The sequence below is a fragment of the Doryrhamphus excisus genome, chromosome 15 (assembly GCF_030265055.1).
Source record: "Doryrhamphus excisus isolate RoL2022-K1 chromosome 15, RoL_Dexc_1.0, whole genome shotgun sequence".
NCBI lineage: Eukaryota > Metazoa > Chordata > Actinopteri > Syngnathiformes > Syngnathidae > Doryrhamphus > Doryrhamphus excisus.
Window position 1 is genome coordinate 6,800,398 of NC_080480.1, and position 19,793 is coordinate 6,820,190.

Consider the following 19,793-nt stretch of genomic DNA (forward strand, 5'->3'; position numbering starts at 1 on the left):
AAAAATAACTGGCTGATATATACAAAGGTAATAACTGTGAGAACTATTAAAAACATAGTTTTTGGAATCTGTGTTGTTCCAATATCATACTCACCTGTAGATCTAGCAAATCCGGAAGTTATGTGGCATTTAAGAGTTCTGTTTGTATATTCACTGATATTCTTGATTGCTTATTAGAGCTCTGGTATCTGAATTATATCGACAGTATTAATTGGCCCTGTACCCTAGAAACCGCCCATGGTTTCCTACGGGAAAAGGCCGAAATGATACTGTGTCAAAGCCCAGGGCAGTGATACTGATAAACTATAGAGTTTAACCATGTCCAGTATCAGCCCCCGTAGCTGTCCACTCAGAGCGCGCTGCTCTGGTATCGTGCCCGTGAAACAACCAATCAGAGAACAGCGCACGAGCGTGAATACACACTATAAATATTCCTAGTGCTTCTCCAGTCACCAAAAAACCCAAACTTGATTAATGGAACTTTAATTGTCAGACATTGATAAGATAAGACTGTTGATAAAATATTATTGTTGAAATACTTTTGCAATTATTGTGTTTACACTGTTTAGATATAATACATGTAATAAACTGAAAATTTTCTGGAAACAAAATGGTCTTTTGATTAAATAGTATGTGATAATAAGCTCATGATTAAATAGTATGTGATAATAAGATCATCAATTCATATCCAATTCAGATATCGAGGTAGGATTAGAGGAGAAAAAATGTGGATTGTTGCATGAGCGAGAATTTGTTTTAGGCAGCAGGGCTGCACAGCGAACGAGTGGTTAGCACGCAAGCCTCACAGCTAGACCCGAGTTCAATTCCACCCTCGGTCATCTCTGTGTGGAGCTTACATGTTCTTCCGTGCATGCGTGGATTTTCTCCGGGTACTCCGGTTTCCTCCCACATTCCAAAAACATGCTAATTGGCGACTCAAAATTGTCCATAGGTATGAATATGAGTGTGAATGGTTGTTTGTCTATATGTGCCCTGTGATTGGCTGGCGACCAGTCCTGGGTGTACCCCGCCTCTCGCCCAAAGACAGCTGGTATAGGCTCCAGCATGCCCGTGATAGAAAATGAATGAATAGAGTATGAATGAGTAGATTCCGTCTAATATTGACACCTACCTTGCTGTCTTGGACACTGGGGCCTTATCAGTCTTCGGTGCAGTGGTGGGCTTTGTGAGAGCTGCAGAAGCAGGTTTGGGGGCTGAAGCGGACGTAAAAAGTGGGGACAACAGAGGAGAGACGGTGAAGAACAATGTATGGTATAGTAAGAAATATAGGTCAGACACATTTTTACGCAACTATTTCTCTGGTACAGTATGTCATCAGGATCTAGGGCAAATGCAGCAGTCACTCTTGCATGTCTAATGTGTGTACTGAGTGCACTAATATGTGTGTGAATGTATCCTGTTTTCTAATTAGAGCTGTGAACTGCAAAAAAATTGTTAATGAGTATCCTGACAACAACCTGTCATCTGACATATGTATGTTTAGATGTGTATGAAGTGTGTATCACATTGATTAGAGGGTTTTGTTCATTGCAAACCAACCTGGAGGCTTTTTAGCCACAGCTGCAGTGCTAGTTTTGACACCATTAACCGTTGAAGATGTGGCCTTCTTAGTTGCTATGGTTCCCGTTGCTGACTTTGCGCCATTAGCGGCAGGGGGCGCTGCTTTCTTCTCAATCACTTTAACCGTACTCCTTGAGGCTGGGGCCCCAGTGGTGGTTGTTGTTTTTTTGGGAGCTGTAGACGTTGGAGTGCTCTTTTTATCCAGGGCAGGCGTTGTCTTCTTAGTCACACCGTTGGTCTGAGGCTTAGACACGCCGTTTGACAGGCGGCTTTGGGTTGTGTTGGGCCGTGAGCCAGTTGTAGTCTTGGTAGCGCCGGGTTTTGTTTTCGCTGCGGCCTTGTTCGTGGTTTTGGCTTTGGGGTCTCCTGAGATCTTGTTGCCGGTCTTGGCCGCTGGAGATTCCTTGGCCTTGTCTGGCTGAGGTTGCACCAATCCTGCTGGCTGTTTTGCCATTTCCTCCTCCGCTGCATTAGCTGCCTGACTGGGCTCCTGGCCCGTCTCTGGTGCTGCATCATTCACTGGACTGGATTCCATAGTTTCCATTGGCTCCAGCGCTGCTGAGATAACCCCATCTGGTTTCATCTCCCCTTCGATACAAGTGGTGTGTCCAGTTCACTTAAGTCTGTGGATGGCCACAGATCAGGAGAGACGTCTGGTGTGGAAAGAGACACAGCATAAAAACATTAGAAAACAGCAAGCCCAGACATGGAACAGTTTGCTGTCAGCAGAGACCTAGGAATGTTATCGCAAGAAATCAAAACAAAAAATGAACACTAGCCAATCATGTAGTCTATGACAATATAAGTTATAAGATATTTGTTATCTCAAAATGCAGCTTCTGTAGCTTGTAAACATGTGTGGATCATATGATTTCTGGGATATAACTGCTAAAATGAGTACATTAAACTGTAGTAATTAGAACTGTACTACCAGCAATAATTAATGATGTATAAAAATATAATTTTGGTTAATATGACTGCAAAAAAAAACAAAACAGTTTGGACAGTTGAGAAAAATCTTAGATAGCCGTAATGGGGTCAATACATGCACCATAAAACTAAAGAGTTACACATAAACAGATGACTGAGGAGTCACACACGAGGCATGATGTCAAGCATATGAGGGAGGATAAAGGGCAACCATCTGTGATAAAAGCCGTCATATGTTGTCAGCATCAATTTAACAACTGCTTCTCGTTTAGTTTCATGAGCTACTTTCCATTGGAATGGGCTAAGGAGAAAGGATGATGTGAGCTGGGAGGGATAGCAGGAAACATTTGCAAACAGAATGAGGAGCTGGCTTTTGGTCGTGAGGCAACCTCTAAGCAAGCAGGGGCCAGCTCAGAGGAGGATGTTTGGCCTGCAGAGCATGGGAAAGAGGCGGGTGGGAAAGAGTAGCAGGAAAGGGGGGGAAAAAACAAAACTTAAAAAAATGGGGTGGTATTTGCTAACCCAACTCGAAAATCCAGACATGTTTCATCATCCTACTTTCCACTGACCTAAACCTGTACGCACAAAGTCACTGTCCTATTTTTGCGAGGCGATACACGTCACCGTGGTGCTACACACTTTATGGAAACAATCCTTGCTTCCTACTCTGTCCATGCTTCACTCATTCTTTACTATATCTCATGTCATTCTTCCATAAACTACACTTTAACATTCACCCCCACCACCAAAACTTCTCTCACTCCATCCCTCTGTTCTCTGTTTGCATTTGCACAGATGGCTTGAGCAGCTGAGCAAGGCCAGAGGGGGAGAGGCAAAGGACAAAAAAAAAAAATCCCACAATCCCCAACCAGCCAATGCAGTCATACACAAGTCATACACTCTGCAAGTCGCACAGGCTGCCACCCAAAAGAACCTTATAGGTTAACGGGTGGCTGTGAGACATCCAGTATACACTTGGGCCGCACCCTTCAGTCACAGGAGGGGCAATATGCCAGTGAAGCAAAAGATTTTAACAGTTGGCTTGGAAGCTAATTAGTGTGACGAAGATGGACAAATATAAAAATGTACGTCAGACAGTAGACACCCTTCCTACATGACTTGGACCGCTGACTGGAAAAAAAAGATTCTAAGCACCAGATGCTGATTCATGACTACAAATATTTAAGCAGAACTATTCACAAATAATCAAGATTAAAGGCTGTTTATAAACTAAGCATTATTCTGTTGCTGTTAGTTTGTACGAAAGGCTAATGTGAATGGTTGTTTGTCTATATGTGCCCTGTGATTGGCTGGTGACCAGTCCTGTCCAGGGTGTACACCACCTCTCACTCAAAGACAGCTGGAATAGGCTCCAGCATACACGCCACCCTCGTGAGGATAAGCGGTAGAATGGTAATGGTTTTATTTCATTTGAACATGCATCAGATCACAATTGAGTGCATCACATAAATCAGTTCACAGTTCCACATGTCCAAAAGGAGTAGGAAGAAGCAAAGCTTATTAAATCCTACCCCTCCATCTGGTACTTTTACAATCAGTAACTGTTACATTTGTTCACTTCCTGCTTTCCATAATACGGTTTAAGGTTTTTTGTTTGTTTTTTTTTAATAATGTACCTCATACCGAAGAAAATTAATGAATTAATGAAATTAAGGTGGACACGCCCCAAACAGTCTATTACCATGTAAATCACTGTTTCTCTTTATTTACTCAGTGGACAGGGCAATGGAAGGAGATATTGACCAGGTAATAAACCAGGAAGAGGCTTCACTGTGCTTTGGCTTCAGCACCTTGGCCCATTTGGTCCAGAGAAGAACAGCATGAACAGGGTGGGCCTTTTTGTCAGTCATAAAGGCTGTTTGTTTTGGTGGGTGGAGAGGGGGCCCGGTAGCATACACATAGAGTGTAGAAGAATGTAACAAACTAGAAATTAAATTAGAAGATTGCAACATAAAAATCTCATCTCGTAGACACAATCTTGTGGCGTGTCTAGAGGCAACCCTCTGTGGGGGGATGCTAACCTCATAGTTTCCTTAAGGTTACCAAGTTTGTTGATGTCTATATTAATTCTAGAACAACGCTGGTGCCGACAACTCATACAGTGGTTTGTACAGATAATACCGGGTGTCAATATTTAAAATAGAGAGTGTGTGAAAATATTCATTTTGACAGAAAATACTGTACATGTATTTGAATAAATGCATTAGCCTCATGAAAAAAAAACAACAGATCTGGTCCTTGTCCTTAAGGGGACCTTTTATATATTACTGGTGCTCGACAGTACTCGGCTGCCAAACTTGTTGCGCATGTGCCAGTTTCTGTGCATTCAGTGAGTGACTCATGGAATGGAATCAGGTTTCCCATCATGAAATCAAACTGCAGGTGTGACGGCACCCTGAGCGGCAAGTGGAATAATTTATGGGTTTTATTGAGTCTGTTTACATTGCAGTTTCATTTCACATGGACAGGTGAAATGGAGATACTCACTACTTCTACGGCAGAATCATGTGTGGTTTTAACTTGGGGAGTTAAATCAATGGACTCATTGGGAAGGTTTGACCAAGGTTACAATAAAGGCAAACAAGCTACTACCAGAAAGGTGTATTCAAGAACATGAGAAATAAAGTTCTAATTTCAAAGTACCACGTATTTTTCATAGCACTTTCTAAACAGATGGTCGTGTTGGCTTTGTTAGATCCATTTCAAAACATTTTTTTTTTATTTAAAAGTCTATCTTTCCCTTGAAAACAAAAAGCTATCACGGTATCTCTACCAGGCAGCTGGACAGCTAATGTCAACTGCACATTATCCTGACCACACAAACACACACGATCTGGACACAAAGAGTAAGTACGGATATCTGGTAGAGTGACTATTTCCTGTGATCAACCAGCCGGGGCTATCTTCACCCTTTTTGCCTCAAACAAAAGAAAGCACAACAAGCAATTATGAAGGAGTATCCTTCCCTCAAATTGGCTTATTTCTAAATAATTGGGTCCTCTTCTGTGTTCTGGCTCTGTGTTGCTGCCATTGTGTCTGTGTTGTGTTTGGCGGCCTTCAGGCTGTAGCCTAGTCATGCAGCTTGAGCCTCCAAATAGTCTCCCACAATACATTTCTGGCAAGCCTCAATGATGAGCCACGCAGTAACCCACACAAATACCAAATGTTGAGCTCAGAGATCCAAATAAAACTTAAATGCAATTTCTTTCCGTGTATTTTTTGCTGGTTTTATACTATGTAAATGCTGTTTACGTATGTTGTCATTATTATTACACTTAATCAGGCCTCACCATAAGCTAATAATGGGGAAGGCAGCTCTGGAAAGTGAGATCATCCTCCTTGAAATCCTCCCTTCCTAATACCCACATAGGGCCATAAACAAAACGTGTGTGTACACTGCTCGGATAAACACTGTCAATAACTGGAAGACATCCAGCTCTGCTTAGGGATCTGAGCTTTTCTGGAAGTCTAGACACAAACACTGTTCTTGAATAATCAGGTCACACGCTGAAGTATTTCCTTCACTCTATTTACATAAAGCGGGCTGCTTAAACAGCAGATTGTCACATATTCAAATGTTGATGAAAATCAGGACGAAGTCTCTGTCAGTGATGAAATTGTCTCTTAAGCAATGGTGTGTGCTGGAATGAAGAGACTTGGCTCATGTACACAAAGGCCTAAATCAAAGTGCCCCCTCTCATCGCCTTGCTTTAGCCAACCGACCATCCGTGGGCAAGTATGAATTGTGCGAGCAGAAATTCAACCCTGCTTTCACAGTACACAACTGTGTACACACAAATGCATTCTGTGGGCCTTCTTCTATCCCCCGGGCCTACTCTAAATAGTAGTCAAAGAGAGGGATTGTGGGGGAAGGAAGGAGCAATGGTGGGGGTGGGGTTGGGAAGACGGCAGAAAAGATGCAAAAGAAAGAAAGTGAGCTTTTGTGGCCGATGTAACACGCCACTGATATTCCACGAGCTTAGTGGAATCATTTCTGAGATACCCGATGTGTCTGTGAGGCGAGAGACGGCGGTCATCAAATACACAGGCGGTGAGAAAAGTGGGTCTGTTTTTGAGGACACGGGCATTTTGGTGGCCTCTGACTCTGTAATTGATTTGCTTTAGTCTTCAGCAAGCAGAAATGCAAGATACTCAGCTGTGTTGTTTGATTCCTGACCTGTTCATAAAGGATTCTCGTTCCTGTCACACCAGGGTTGCATTTGCAAAACACATGCTGTACCTGAGTCTCAGCAACACATTATACGGTCTATTTCGGTTATTGTAGTACCATACTGTTTTATTATACCCTTTGGTACGTTAATAACATTGCTTGTTCATTCAGTCATCTTAAATCACACACGCAACACCAAATTTAAGTTTACACAATACTTCAGTATCCTGTAAGTACACATTTGGCACCCTGGAATGTTACACAAACTAGTCAGTTTGGACTGAGTGTATCATTCTGCTGAATTCTGTGATCAAACTGTGCAAACAGTACTCAGTTTTGTTGTGTTATTAATACACGCCGGGAGCTTGAGTGTGTTCATAGCATGTCTGTGTCGACCGTCTGTGACATCATCCCCGGTTAACTCTGTAGTTCTTTGCTAACTAAGACAGTTACACCACAAGTCCCTGCTTATACGCTTGCAAAATAACCCATCATTGGGCCAAAGAACTTTGACAAAGAAGGCGAGAAACATTATTGAATTCATAGGAAAACAAGAAAACGGTGGCCATGTCACTTATCAAGGGTGACAATGTAGGATTCATATCCATGCAGAGGGGATATGAAAGTCAGAATCACGACGTGGCATGAGGTTTCCCATTCAACCTCGGCTAAAACACAACAGCAGTCTCACTCAACTACCTAAACCCACGGGTTCCACACTAAAGGTAAAAACATTTTGCTTGCTCACAGTTTAAGGGAAAATGCATTTGCTGGATCAAAGCACAAACAAAACAAAAACTGAGCTTCTTCTATCAATGCAACACTTATCAGAACACAAACATTCCCCAAACACCCCCGACTTGAGGTCAGGAAACCGCCTATGTCCCTCACACAAATTCCAAACAAAGCATGCTGCTCTCAACAGTCTGTAGGAGGGCTCAGCAAGCAGGGAGCTTGAGGAAGAGAAGTTCCATCTGAGAATATCTAAATTTGAAACACACATACGATACAAAGAGGAAAACAACCGAAACCAATGATGATACAGACCTGGCGCGGACAGCGGGGTCACCAGCTCACCACGTGCCTCCCTTGATTGTCACTCCACAATTGGACACAGTAAACAGTTATCCGCATCAATCAATTTCCAGTGGCTTAATGGTCTGCTGAGACACTCTATAAGTCAATGTTAGCAAGCTTAAAGGAGGCGCTGTTAGGAAGGAACAAGTCTTTTTCTGTCCCCTTGTTTACTTCGCCGGTGGCAGCGAGTTGCGTGACAGACACCTGGATCACAGAAACGTGATTAGAAAGGCTGGTACTAATCCTGAGCAGTCATTAGACTTTCACTCTGAGATGTTAAATGCCCTTCAATGAATCCTTAACTAAAAAGAAGTGGAGAAGCAGAGCGTGGCAGCTACCAGGATTATAGAAAAGATGATAATTATATCTACAAAATGTGTCACATAAAAAACTCAAACTGCACACTTTTCAAACAATCTGTTGCAGACAGCACATGGATACAAACACTCAGGTTATTCTAATGGTGTGGTCGCACTTGGAGAGACATAACCACCCCACCCCACCCCCATGTGGGGATGGACAGATTAACACATGACAGATCTTGTTAACCCTGGACAAAGAGAGACGCTAATCTTGCACAGTTGCCCTCAACTATCCTCAAACACTGTAAATCCGCAAGTGACAGAGAAAAGATGGAATACTGTAGATACTTGAGACCTCAGTATGGCCCAGAATTCAAACAATACCATAGTGATGTAGGGCTGAAGGGTTGTAAAAAACCCCAGCCAGAAACAAGGCTGGTGCCCACCACCTACTGAGACAGCGACAGTGCAAAGCTTAACTGCGTATATTGATCCCAGGAGACAAAGTGGGGAGCATGGCTACCATCTCCACAGAGGAAGTCCATTAGTGGGCAGGTGTTGCTCTGATGCTTTTAACATTCTCCCCTGGGAGATAAGAAAAGATGGCAGCGACTCTTTTTAAGTCTTTGCGACGCACTGGGCGGACCCGGCAACAGGCAAACTAAGGCTAATTTGTAACTTGAAGAGCCGCTGGATCATCTCCATAATGGGCTGTCTGCCCACAAACAAGCTCCTCTCTGGGGGTAAATGAGATCAGCCGAGGCCAGGACCAGCTGGTGGCTTGGATCAGTGACACAAGATAAAGCAAACAGTGGAAGAGGTAAAACCAAAGCATCTGGACAGGACGGCAAAAACACACCCAAGAGGCTTCGGCACACTGGATTTCAAACAGGACATGGACACAGGCTGGGCAAGTATAAGTGGAACAACTGTGTCCATAAGAGGATTATGACCTGTTTGAGGAGGAGCATGGCACGCTCCAGATGGAAGACAAATAACGTGGCTGGTTGACCAGACATATGAAGCTAATAATTACAAGTGTCTAAGAACAAACCAGACACTGGTCAACCTGCATCACCAAAGATATATCGGGACAGAGTCAAAGCAGCTTACATATTGTAATAAAATATGACAATAAAGGGAGTTGGCCCAATATCTGCTGTGGCATAGGCTTAATAATGCAAAGGAATAATAACCTCTAACATGAACATTATGCATTAGCTACTAGACTGGACATGTAAATGCACAGTTTTTGTTAGCGTGTGCTAACAAAGTAGCAAGAAATAGGAGTGATGCCGGATGTGTGGCAGTATTTTTTTGTTAAAATCTGACAAAGACATTGCAGCTGAGTGCAAAACTTGTTTCCGGTAGTGGCACGGAACCAGGAAAGTTTAGTACGACCAAACTTTTTGAGGCAGCATCCCCCCAAAAATCAGCATGTAGGACTGTTTACTTGCTTTATTCAACTTCATTTTTCTGTAAAGTGTCTTTGAGTATCTTGAAAAGCGCTATACAAATAAAATGTATTATTATTATTATTAAGAGACAAACCACTGGCTCACTCATACAATCGACACTGTCTGCAACATTTGCAAAGCATGATAAATTCCCACAAACTCCATAATATCGGGTAACTTTTACCTTTACTCCATTATTCTTATTATTCTACTACATTGTCGATAAAAGTATATCTACTGTTCCCTGTTTGAGTAATATCACTTGATGAAGCCTTTCTTTAACAATCCACAGTAGAAAACAAGTAATAAGAGTATGTATGATTAGTGATGATATCGTATTGGATCGATATTCAATATTCAAGGTTGCAATATCGCTGTGAGACCCCTACTATTGACAATCATCTTCATATAGGGCCAAACTGTAACAAAGAGAGGGTTGTGAACCTATCTATTATGTACATCCACCCATCAAAGGAATTCATAAAATCCAAACACAGCAAATTATTGCAGCTGCTGGCAAATAAATCCCAGTGCCAACTGCCTGCCCTCACAACTGTGACAACAGCGATGAAGAGAGGGACTGCAGAAAAACAATACCGATGTTCATCACTGCTTTATTACCAGTGTATAATTTTAACAGTACACGCCTTTAGCAGTTCTTCTGAAGCAAAACATCAAGCTTCTCTCTTGTTGTTGTTGTTGCTATGGCTTAAAAAAGACCTCAGCATAATGGCGGTGATTTTATTGACACTGAGAAGGCAAGGATCACGAGCTGTGGGTGAAAAAAGACTGATGACCAGAGGCACAGGCTCGCCCTTGTCACAATTGAGATTTAGAGAACTGTGGGGGGATTTCATTGTGAGTCAAACATTCACCCAACACCAGTCCTTAGGCTAAGGGCGAGCTGACTCACAAGTCTATTAATGCAACAATCATATCCCCTCTCGGGTTGAAGAGGCCAGCTGGGAGGAAAATAGGTCATTAAATTCTAAATGGCCCTAAGACACATGCTTGCAAAAGCCGTTCCATATGATAATGACTGCTCATGCTCATTAAGCATGTTTTTCATTAACCCAGCTCATCAGAGAAGGCAAATTAAAAGGTGTGTGTCTTGCCTGGTTTTAAATGTAACTCATAAAAGTCAGAATTACGCTGCAAAAATCGCCACGAAACAGCCATAGCCTATACTAGATTTTGTACTAGATTTGTGCAATGACTTAAAAAACTATTATATTCATCATGATGACACTACAATATCAACTTGTTGGTGATATAATGAGGAACAACATGATGTCAAGTAACATTGTGTAACCGGTGGTCACCCACGCAATCAACCACCGATCACCACTGAATGAAAGTTGAGCAGTGCTAGCCGCCGACTCGTCATCCAACACGGCTCTTTAAGGCGTCAGGGAGTGAGGTTTACAAACAAACTGTTGGCATCTGTTACAATTGTTCCTTCTGTACAGAATATTGTTTTTGTTAGAGCATAAAAAAATGTGTTAATGACCTTCTACACCTTCAAATTCATTTTTTTTAACATTACTAGAGCCCTCCAGACATGAACTAACACCCCTATAGTCACATTTACGCTCGTATTACACAATATAGTCGACTTAATATGTGTAAATAAGACCTGTGCTTATACTGTTTATATTCATTCATTCATTTTCTACTGCTGGAGCCTATCCCAGCAGTCTTCGGGGGAGATACTGTTTATATATTGTAGTTAATTTTCCCATTTATATGCTTCAAAATGCTTAATTTAAACAAACAATATGTTGAATTTGCTTCAATGTGCATATGTTTGATTAATAATAGACAATATTCAACCACAAAATAGCATGATTTAGAAATATATTTTTGAAAAACCGTGATAAAGTGAAGCCAGCTAGGAGACCAGGGTTCAATTCCACCCTCGGCCATCTCTGTGTGGAGTTTGCATGTTCTCCCCGTGAATGCGTGGGTTTTCTCCGGGTACTCCGGTTTCCTCCCACATTCCAAAAACATGCTAGGTTAATTGGCGACTCCAAATTGTCCATAGGTATGAATGTGAGTGTGAATGGTTGTTTGTCTATATATGTGCCCTGTGATTGGCTGGCAACCAGTCCAGGGTGTACCCCGCCTCTCGCCCAAAGAAAGCTGGGATAGACTCCAGCACCCCCCGCGACCCTCGTGAGGAAAAGCGGTAGAAAATGAATGAATGAATGAATGATAAAGTGAAGCCGCAAAATTCAAACAACAAAGTTACACTAATTCATGTAAAAATAATTTCAAATAACATTTAAGTTTCCCACTTAAATTGGATTTTTGTGGGACATATTGCATTTAACGACAAACCATTTAAAACATACAAAGTGCCTCCTGGCTTCAGCCCCACTCTTCAAGAAAATAATCTTTTCAAAACCAAGGTAAATGACCTAATAAAAACAGACTGTGGTTTTTAATGGCAGCTAAATTCAATTTCACATGATTGCATTAGACTGTGGTCATTCTGCCTTGCCTCGTCGGTCCTCCATTTCCCTGCCCCACCGCCAACACTGTGAGTTAGCCATTCTCTCATCAGTGCACCGTGGGGGCGGACTAGTTGATGGTCTCAGCTCGCCTCAGATTTAAGAGCACTGGACTGTCTCCAAGCCTTCTGCGGCCGAACCTTAAAAGAGCTTTTATTAGCTGAGCGAAGATGCCATTTACTTAGAATGATGCCAATACACTCAATGTCGGTCTACGCCCACCCACGCCCACCGTGGCCACATATATGTCCACATAACCTCAGAGGCTGAAGGACAGCAATACGGGATGGACATAAAGATTTTCAGATGACATGATTGCACTTTGTTAAATGCTCTCGGTGAGGCAACTGGCAGCCATCTCTCCTCTGCATTGTTCTAGTGAGGGGAGTGTAATATGTCTTGTTGCACTCACTCACCAAGTGAGTGTGTGTAAAGGAGCGGCTCTCAGTGCCTACAGCCATAACTCCTAAAGCTATTGTGCGGGTCACTTTTAGGGGTGACATTAATCAGCCGTGTTAACATGCCAGTGTGAGGCTGCCCACACCAACATGGATATTTAAAAAACGCATATTTTTTAATGCATTTTGGCCAAAAACTCCAGCCAGGGTAAATGGACTTTGACTTGTGTAGCGCTTCTATACCTTCAAGGTACTGAAAGCACTCCAACACTGTTACCACATTAACCTATTGACGCAGCATCATGAGCGAATCGGGGTTCATCATCTTGCCCAAGCATACTTAACTCATTTGCTACCAAAGGAGGTGATGATGTAACTCTACAATAGAAAAGAGCATGTTTGGTGCAGTTTTAAACCGTAAAAAGGACCATAATGTGACAGAAGTGCATTTTATAAGAACTCGGCCTGCATCTTTTCCTCTCTGCGCAGCAACCAGGAAGTGAAGGAGGTTACGCATGGAAGGGAAATTTCAACACACAAGCAGTTCTGTTGTTAATGTGAAAATTGTAAATAGTTCATTGTGTTATATTTGTTAAAAAATATATTTTCATGTAAAACAACTAATTGTATTGTTTATGTTGTGGCATCATTGTTTTGACAAACTTGTTTTGTGATGAAGGATGAGAGTCTAATCTTTTTTTTTTGGTATCAACCATGTCTTAATACTGGAGCTCAAGAACACAATATTCTGTGTGCCTTGAAAAATCAGTCGAAATCATTCAAAATGGCCGGAACCGAGAGGGGCAGCTTTGGAAAAATGGCTGGGATTGAATGAGTGAAACACGATGGTGATGGGAGGACGGAGGACTGAACCAGCAACCATCAGTTTAGGAGACAACCGCTTTACCTCCAGCTTTAGCATTTGTGCATGGACGGGGAAAAGTGAGCTTTTTGGCGTGTCATAAGAATATTATAAGATATTATCGGATGTATTTAAAGTTTTATTGACAGGAGTAATTGATTTATTGACTTTCAGACGCTTTCATTTCTACTTATAACACGTAAATATTCATGTTCCCTCGGCAAATAAGAGCTGATTTTAAAGATGATGGACATTCATGAACACAGAAGGTACGGAGGACAGAACCAGCAACCTTCTGATTGGGAAACAACCACTCTGCTGTACATACATGTTTATCTAAACACAGATACAAACGGCGGTCGTGTGGTTAGCGCGCAGACCTCATAGCTAGGAGACCCGAGTTCAATTCCACCCGCGGCCATCTCTGTGTGGAGTTTGCATGTTCTATCCGTGCATGCGTGGGTTTTCTCCGGGTACTCCGGTTTCCTCCCTAAAACATGCTAGGTTAATTGCCGACTCCAAATTGTCCATAGGTATGAATGTGAGTGTGAATGGTTGTTTGTCTATATGTGCCCTGTGATTGGCTGGCGACCAGTCCAGGGTGTACCCCGCCTGTCGCCTGAAGACAGCTGGGATAGGCTCCAGCACCCCCCCCCCCCCCCCCAGCGACCCTCATGAGGATAAGCAGTTGAAAATAATGAAGGAAAGATACAAAGGGACAACAGATACTCCCTTTTTTCACATTAATACACGTCCTTTTTCACATTAATACATGTCATAAAGACATATCACAAGATAAATCAATTAATCATGACTGATAGGCAAGGGCGAGTTGGCACCGACGCCCTGGACGGGAATAGTGAGGTCATCAGGCTAATGACAATGCAGTGTGATTCCTGAAGTAAAATGGCAGCATCATTTACAAATGAGATCCCTTGTATGTGTGAATCCATGTTTTGTGCATGCAGCCCTACACCAGACTGGGGGAAACGTGCGTTTTTGTTCATGTGAGTCTCAATCATACATAACCTTCTTGGATTGAATTTTAAACAGTCCCTTCAGAGTGTGGGTGAATTATTTTTCTAGCAGTTACGTTCATATGAAAAGTTAAATTTTATTAGCGGTGGAGACAAAATGAATCGCCGGTTACCCCCCCAAATGAAACAAGAACATTTCTCAGCACTCACAGAACAATGGGCATCCACGATAAATGGGGAAGGGAGGGATGAGAGAGATGAGGTTAAAGGGGAAAATACTTATAAATAATACTTATGTCCAGGAGGGGGGAACACATTCTTTAAATTTGTATTTTAAGAACAATATACTGTATGTGATTTCGCTTAGTTTCATCGGTGTGGTGCTCTTGGAGCTAACATGCTGCCTGCCACCGCCCCATCAAACCCTTTGCACTCAATGTGAAAGTGAAACTGAGTGAATATGTATAAAATAATGCAGTGACAGCATACTATATTAAAATAAACACTAACACGCACACAATAGGGATGACAATTCAGACAAACTGTTGAGTATCTGGTTAATAAGCACGTATGTACACTCACATTAGCCGCCTATCTTGAGCTGAAAGGGCGTCAAAATGAACGTTTTTTTATTGTTGAAATGAGTTAATTAGCCAAGATAGTAAGAAAAGTGAGGCTGGCATGCTAATTCGATGGGTGAGCTTACCAGTCAGTGCAGCGGCGAGCTAGCAAGAATCCTTCCCAGCTACGCCCAGTGTTAGCCGGCTGGATCTTCTTAAAAAAAAAAGAGAAAGTGGAGATAAGATAAAGCCGGTAAAGAGGTAATATTGGAGAGCTGTGACGACGACCTCGAGTCGAGCAACTTCTCCGTCTTAAGCGTCGTTTTTCTTTTCTTCTTTTTTTTTTTTTACAAGTGATGCTTGTTCGCTTGGAGGAAGAAAGAGAGAGAGAGTGACGCTTCATTAACCACACGCACGCACACATACACACACACACACACAGACACACACATGCGCTGTCGCGCGCAGGCTGGTGAACCCATGGATGGACAGGCGGAGGAGAAAGATGCTTTTACGTGCTATAGAAATGTGGGAAAACAGAAGGATCTTCCCACAATGCGACTGAGTTAATGATTTGGCAATGAGTAAACATGCCGATTTGAAGTAGAACGTCTAAATAAAAATGCATGTAGGGGGTGTGGTACAGCAAACCAAAAAAAAGTCAGGTTAGTAAAGTATTATGCCAATAAAATAAGATAAATTATATTACATTGTGCGACATTTTAAATAACTCAACGTTACGCTACTGTATAGTATGTAGGAAATTTACAACGGGTGTAAATGAATGCGACTATATGTGCCATTTGAGGAATCGCACCTTCCCCTGTGACCCTGAACACAACGCAACAGAAAGTGAACGGTCTGTGTTTTCATTGTATACACCCCAACAAAAAATGAGATACACATTCTAAACTGTCACGGGAGCGGTTACCAAAGTGAATAGCAACTAAAATAATGGCAACCCACTGAGAAGTGGAAGTTACTAATATTCCCTGAAGGCATCATTGAACAGACAAGCGCGCCATGCAGAAATTGAAAGGAGTGAATAGCGAATAGCAGGGGGACTCCGCTTTCTCTAAGAACAACCAATCACCTCCCTGGGTGAGGGATTATTCAAATTAGGGATGATGTCACCTCTTGCAAGTCACCCTATCTCTCAGCAGAGTTTCTCTAGTTGTCTGTTGCCCTCCCACTAGGCCCCTGGACCTCTTTTCTTTCCTCTTCAAACCCTTTTCTTTCTTTCTCCATGGCTGAATGCACACACACACAACACACACACACACACACACACACACACACACACACTTTGTGCTTTATTACGTGTTTGTAGTCTATAAACCTGTTGGTTGTGATCATTTGTAACATATTAGCAATTAGCAAAAAGGCACATTAATGCAACACCTGTCCGTCCATTCAGCCAAAACTAACAAAGTGGAAATTGTGAGGTTAAAAAAAAAAAGAAACCAAGAGAAGGCACACCAGTGTTTTGGTTAACTTGTGTAGAATTGGACAGTGACGGGTGTTATTTCACTGATTACAAGCTTTTGTTTTCTGCGCCTCAGAATGGGGCTTTTCATCGGCAACTGGGGGGCATGCCGCCTGTCTGACTGTCTGCTGAGCTGCCGCTCAGCTCCCAGCAGCCGCCCGGCATGTCTGCATCATGAGCCAGGCTTTTGTGCCCTGCTCTCTTCTGGATGGGATTCCTTTTGTGTGCAGCCTGTGGAGCGTTCTTCTCCGTCTAAGAAAGAACCTCCAAAGTCAAACAGTGTTCGGATTATAAATTGACCATTCCTGTAGCTCTGGTTGATTTATACTCGGTTCTAATTTCAAAACAATTTGTTCTATTTTGTTATAAGTGAAATAATCTGAGTCAAATTGTTGCCGATTTGTTGCTATATGTAACATTTTGACATGGTTAGCAGACTTACAAACTTGAAATGTAAGTTAGCATTCATTCATTTTTTTTTGTTCTGCACTCTAAGACTTACAGTTTATGTCTTATTTTCTCTTATTACGTCTACCATATTGGGTAATAAAAGTGTAAAGGTGACTATAGGGGTGTTATTTCAAATCTAGGGCGCTCTAATAAGGTTAAAAATTGTATTTACAAGGTCATAGAAACATTTTCTGTGTCATATATGGCTTATTTTGTCTTATTTTGTCTACTGTATGGGGCAAAAGGAGTGAGGGTAAAGGTGACTATAGGGGTGTTATTTCATATCTAGAGGGCTCTAATAATGTTAAACACTATTTACTGGGTCATAAACACATTTTCAATGTCTTTTTTTTCATGTCTTATATGTCTTATTTTCTCGTATCATATCTACTATATTCCTCTTTTTTTCATTCATTCTTTCATTTTCTACCGCTTATCCTCACGAGGGTCACAGGGGTGCTGGAGCCTATCCCAGCTGTCTTTAGCCAGCCAATCACAGGGCACATATAGACAAACAACCATTCACACTCACATTCATACCTATGGACAATTTGGAGTCGCCAATTAACCTAGCATGTTTTTGGAATGTGGGAGGAAACCGGAGTACCCGGAGAAAACCCATGCATGCACGGGGAGAACATGCAAACTCCACCCAAAGATGGCTGAGGGTGGAATTGAACTCGGGTCTCCTAGCTGGCTTCACTTTATCATGGTTTTTCAAAAATATATTACTAAATCGTGCTATTTTGTGGTTGAATATTGTCTATTATTAATCAAAAATATGCACATTGAAGCAAATTCAACATATTGTTTGCCTAAATTAAGCATTTTGAAGCATATAAATGGGAAAATTAACTACAATATATAAACAGTATCTCCCCCGAAGAGTGCTGGGATAGGCTCCAGCAGTAGAAAATGAATGAATGAATATAAACAGTATAAGCACAGGTCTTATTTACACATATTAAGTCGACTATATTGTGTAATACGAGCGTAAATGTGACTATAGGGGTGTTAGTTCATGTCTGGAGGGCTCTAGTAATGTTAAAAAATTTAGAGTAGAATATCCAAAATGTGACTGTCATCAACATACGCAGTTGTACACATAACCGAAACCAACTCATTATCATGGTGCAATGTTGGGCAAATTAACCATAATGAGTGTGCATGGTGTGTTGCATAAAGATATGAAATAGTTGAAAGCAACAAGCTTATCTTCCACAACAGACATAATGAGTATAGCCAATGAAAATGATGCTTCTAACATATATTTACACCAGAGCCAAGGCTTTGGTAATGCTTCCAAACGGTACACCTCCACCAACTGGCCTCCGTCTACCCTGCCCATCATCTTAGCCGTTCCATTTCCATTATATTACTCAGCATCTGCTGTTTAACAATGTCTTGCTCTTTACAGCTACCGTTAACGCCAGCATAAACGACTCCCCACTAAAAAGCATCCATTAAAATGACGTCACGTTTATTTCACCATCGATTCATATTGAACACAGGAAGGTGTGTTTGTATGGGAGTCAAGGAGCATGAAGAGGGAGGTATATTGGCACGGTCTATCAGAACCCAACAAAGAAAGGAAGGTGGGTTTTTTTTTTCCCACACAGGCTGTTACATGTGGCAGTGGAGACAGGAAGGGGGCGGGTTGTGTACCACACTGTACAGTTTCCGTGTTATTTATCTCATTGTTTTTTAAGGCCAGCTGCTGTACAACAACAGAAAAAGATACAACACAAATATGTGCCATTTATGTCTTTATGCTTTACTGATAATGTTTTTTTTTTCTTGAAAGCACCATAGTTGTATGTTGGTAGACGCAAACGTTTGGCAGCCTGGCCTCAAAATAGGTGAATATAAATGCATATATTATTAGATCCTCACAACTTGAATTTGCGTCAATGTGCATATTTTTTGATTAATAATAGACGATATTCAACCACAAAATAGCATGATTTTGTAATATATTTTTGAAAAACCATGTTAAAGTGAAGCCAGCTAGGAGACCAGGGTTCAATTCCACCCTCGGCCATCTTTGTGTGGCGTTTGCATGTTCTCCCCGTGCATGATTAATAGGTTAATTGGTGACTCCAAATTGTCCATAGGTATGAATGTGAGTGTGAATGGTTGTTTGTCTATATGTGCCCTGTGATTGGCTGGCCACCAGTCCAGGGTGTACCCCGCCACCCACCTGAATACAGCTGGGATAGGCTCCAGCGCCCCTTGCGAGGAAAAAGCGGTAGAAAATGAATGAATGAATATTATTAGATCCTCACAGCGAGGAGACCAGAGTTCAATTCCACCCTCGGCCATCTCTGTGTGGAGTTTGCATGTTCTCCCCGTGCATGCGTGGGTTTTCTCCGGGTACTCCGGTTTCCTCCCACATTCCAAAAACATGCTAGGTTAATTGGCGACTCCAAATTGTCCATAGGTATGAATGTGAGTGTGAATGGTTGTTTGTCTATATGTGCCCTGTGATTGGCTGGCCACCAGTCCAGGGTGTACCCCGCCTCTCGCCCAAAGACAGCTGGGATAGAGCTGAGAATAAGCGGTAGAAAATAAACGAATGAATGAATGAATATTATTAGACTATAGCCTGCTAGCGCTAGCCTGACGACCATGCTTAAGGCTATACAGCGACTCCAATTCCATCTGTTCATCCATCATCTTACCTTATAATGTACTTTAAGTGTGTTTAATAAGTGTGTGAGACATATTTATAGTTTAAACATACATTGCATTGCAACTGAACAATGGCAATTGTAGAGAGATTGTCTAATCTAGTCATTACAAGTCACCTTTATTGCAAATGTTGATTCAAAATTGGTAGAGAACATGAACATTAAGCTTGCAGTAAGGTTTGGAGGGGCGGATTGAGACGTGTGTCAAAAATAGACATTTTTACAGGTGTTTTATGGGGTCGTTGCTCTACTCTACTTGATACTGGATCGATGGAGGCCCTCTGAAAGCTAGAAATCACCACAAAAGATGGCACCATC

The 19,793-nt window shown here is 41.9% G+C and overlaps 1 protein-coding gene across 4 annotated transcripts in view; it reads right to left on the minus strand.

The window, feature by feature from the left end:
- prr36b (proline rich 36b) overlaps positions 1-15,303 on the minus strand; it is a 38,819-nt gene extending 23,516 nt beyond the window's left edge. The window contains exons 1-4 of one of the 4 annotated variants that reach the window (XM_058050392.1): positions 15,138-15,303; positions 14,996-15,060; positions 1,561-2,234; positions 1,133-1,214 (exon numbers count right to left, since the gene is read on the minus strand). In XM_058050392.1, the coding sequence (XP_057906375.1) occupies positions 1,133-1,214; positions 1,561-2,164 (686 nt within the window). In that variant the 5' untranslated portion in view covers positions 2,165-2,234; positions 14,996-15,060; positions 15,138-15,303. Of the gene's footprint in view, positions 1-1,132; positions 1,215-1,560; positions 2,235-7,750; positions 9,328-14,995 lie in introns of those variants that run through there. The other 3 variants (XM_058050391.1, XM_058050393.1, XM_058050394.1) reach the window with 3 other exon arrangements.
- Between the last annotated feature and the right edge of the window lie 4,490 nt (positions 15,304-19,793).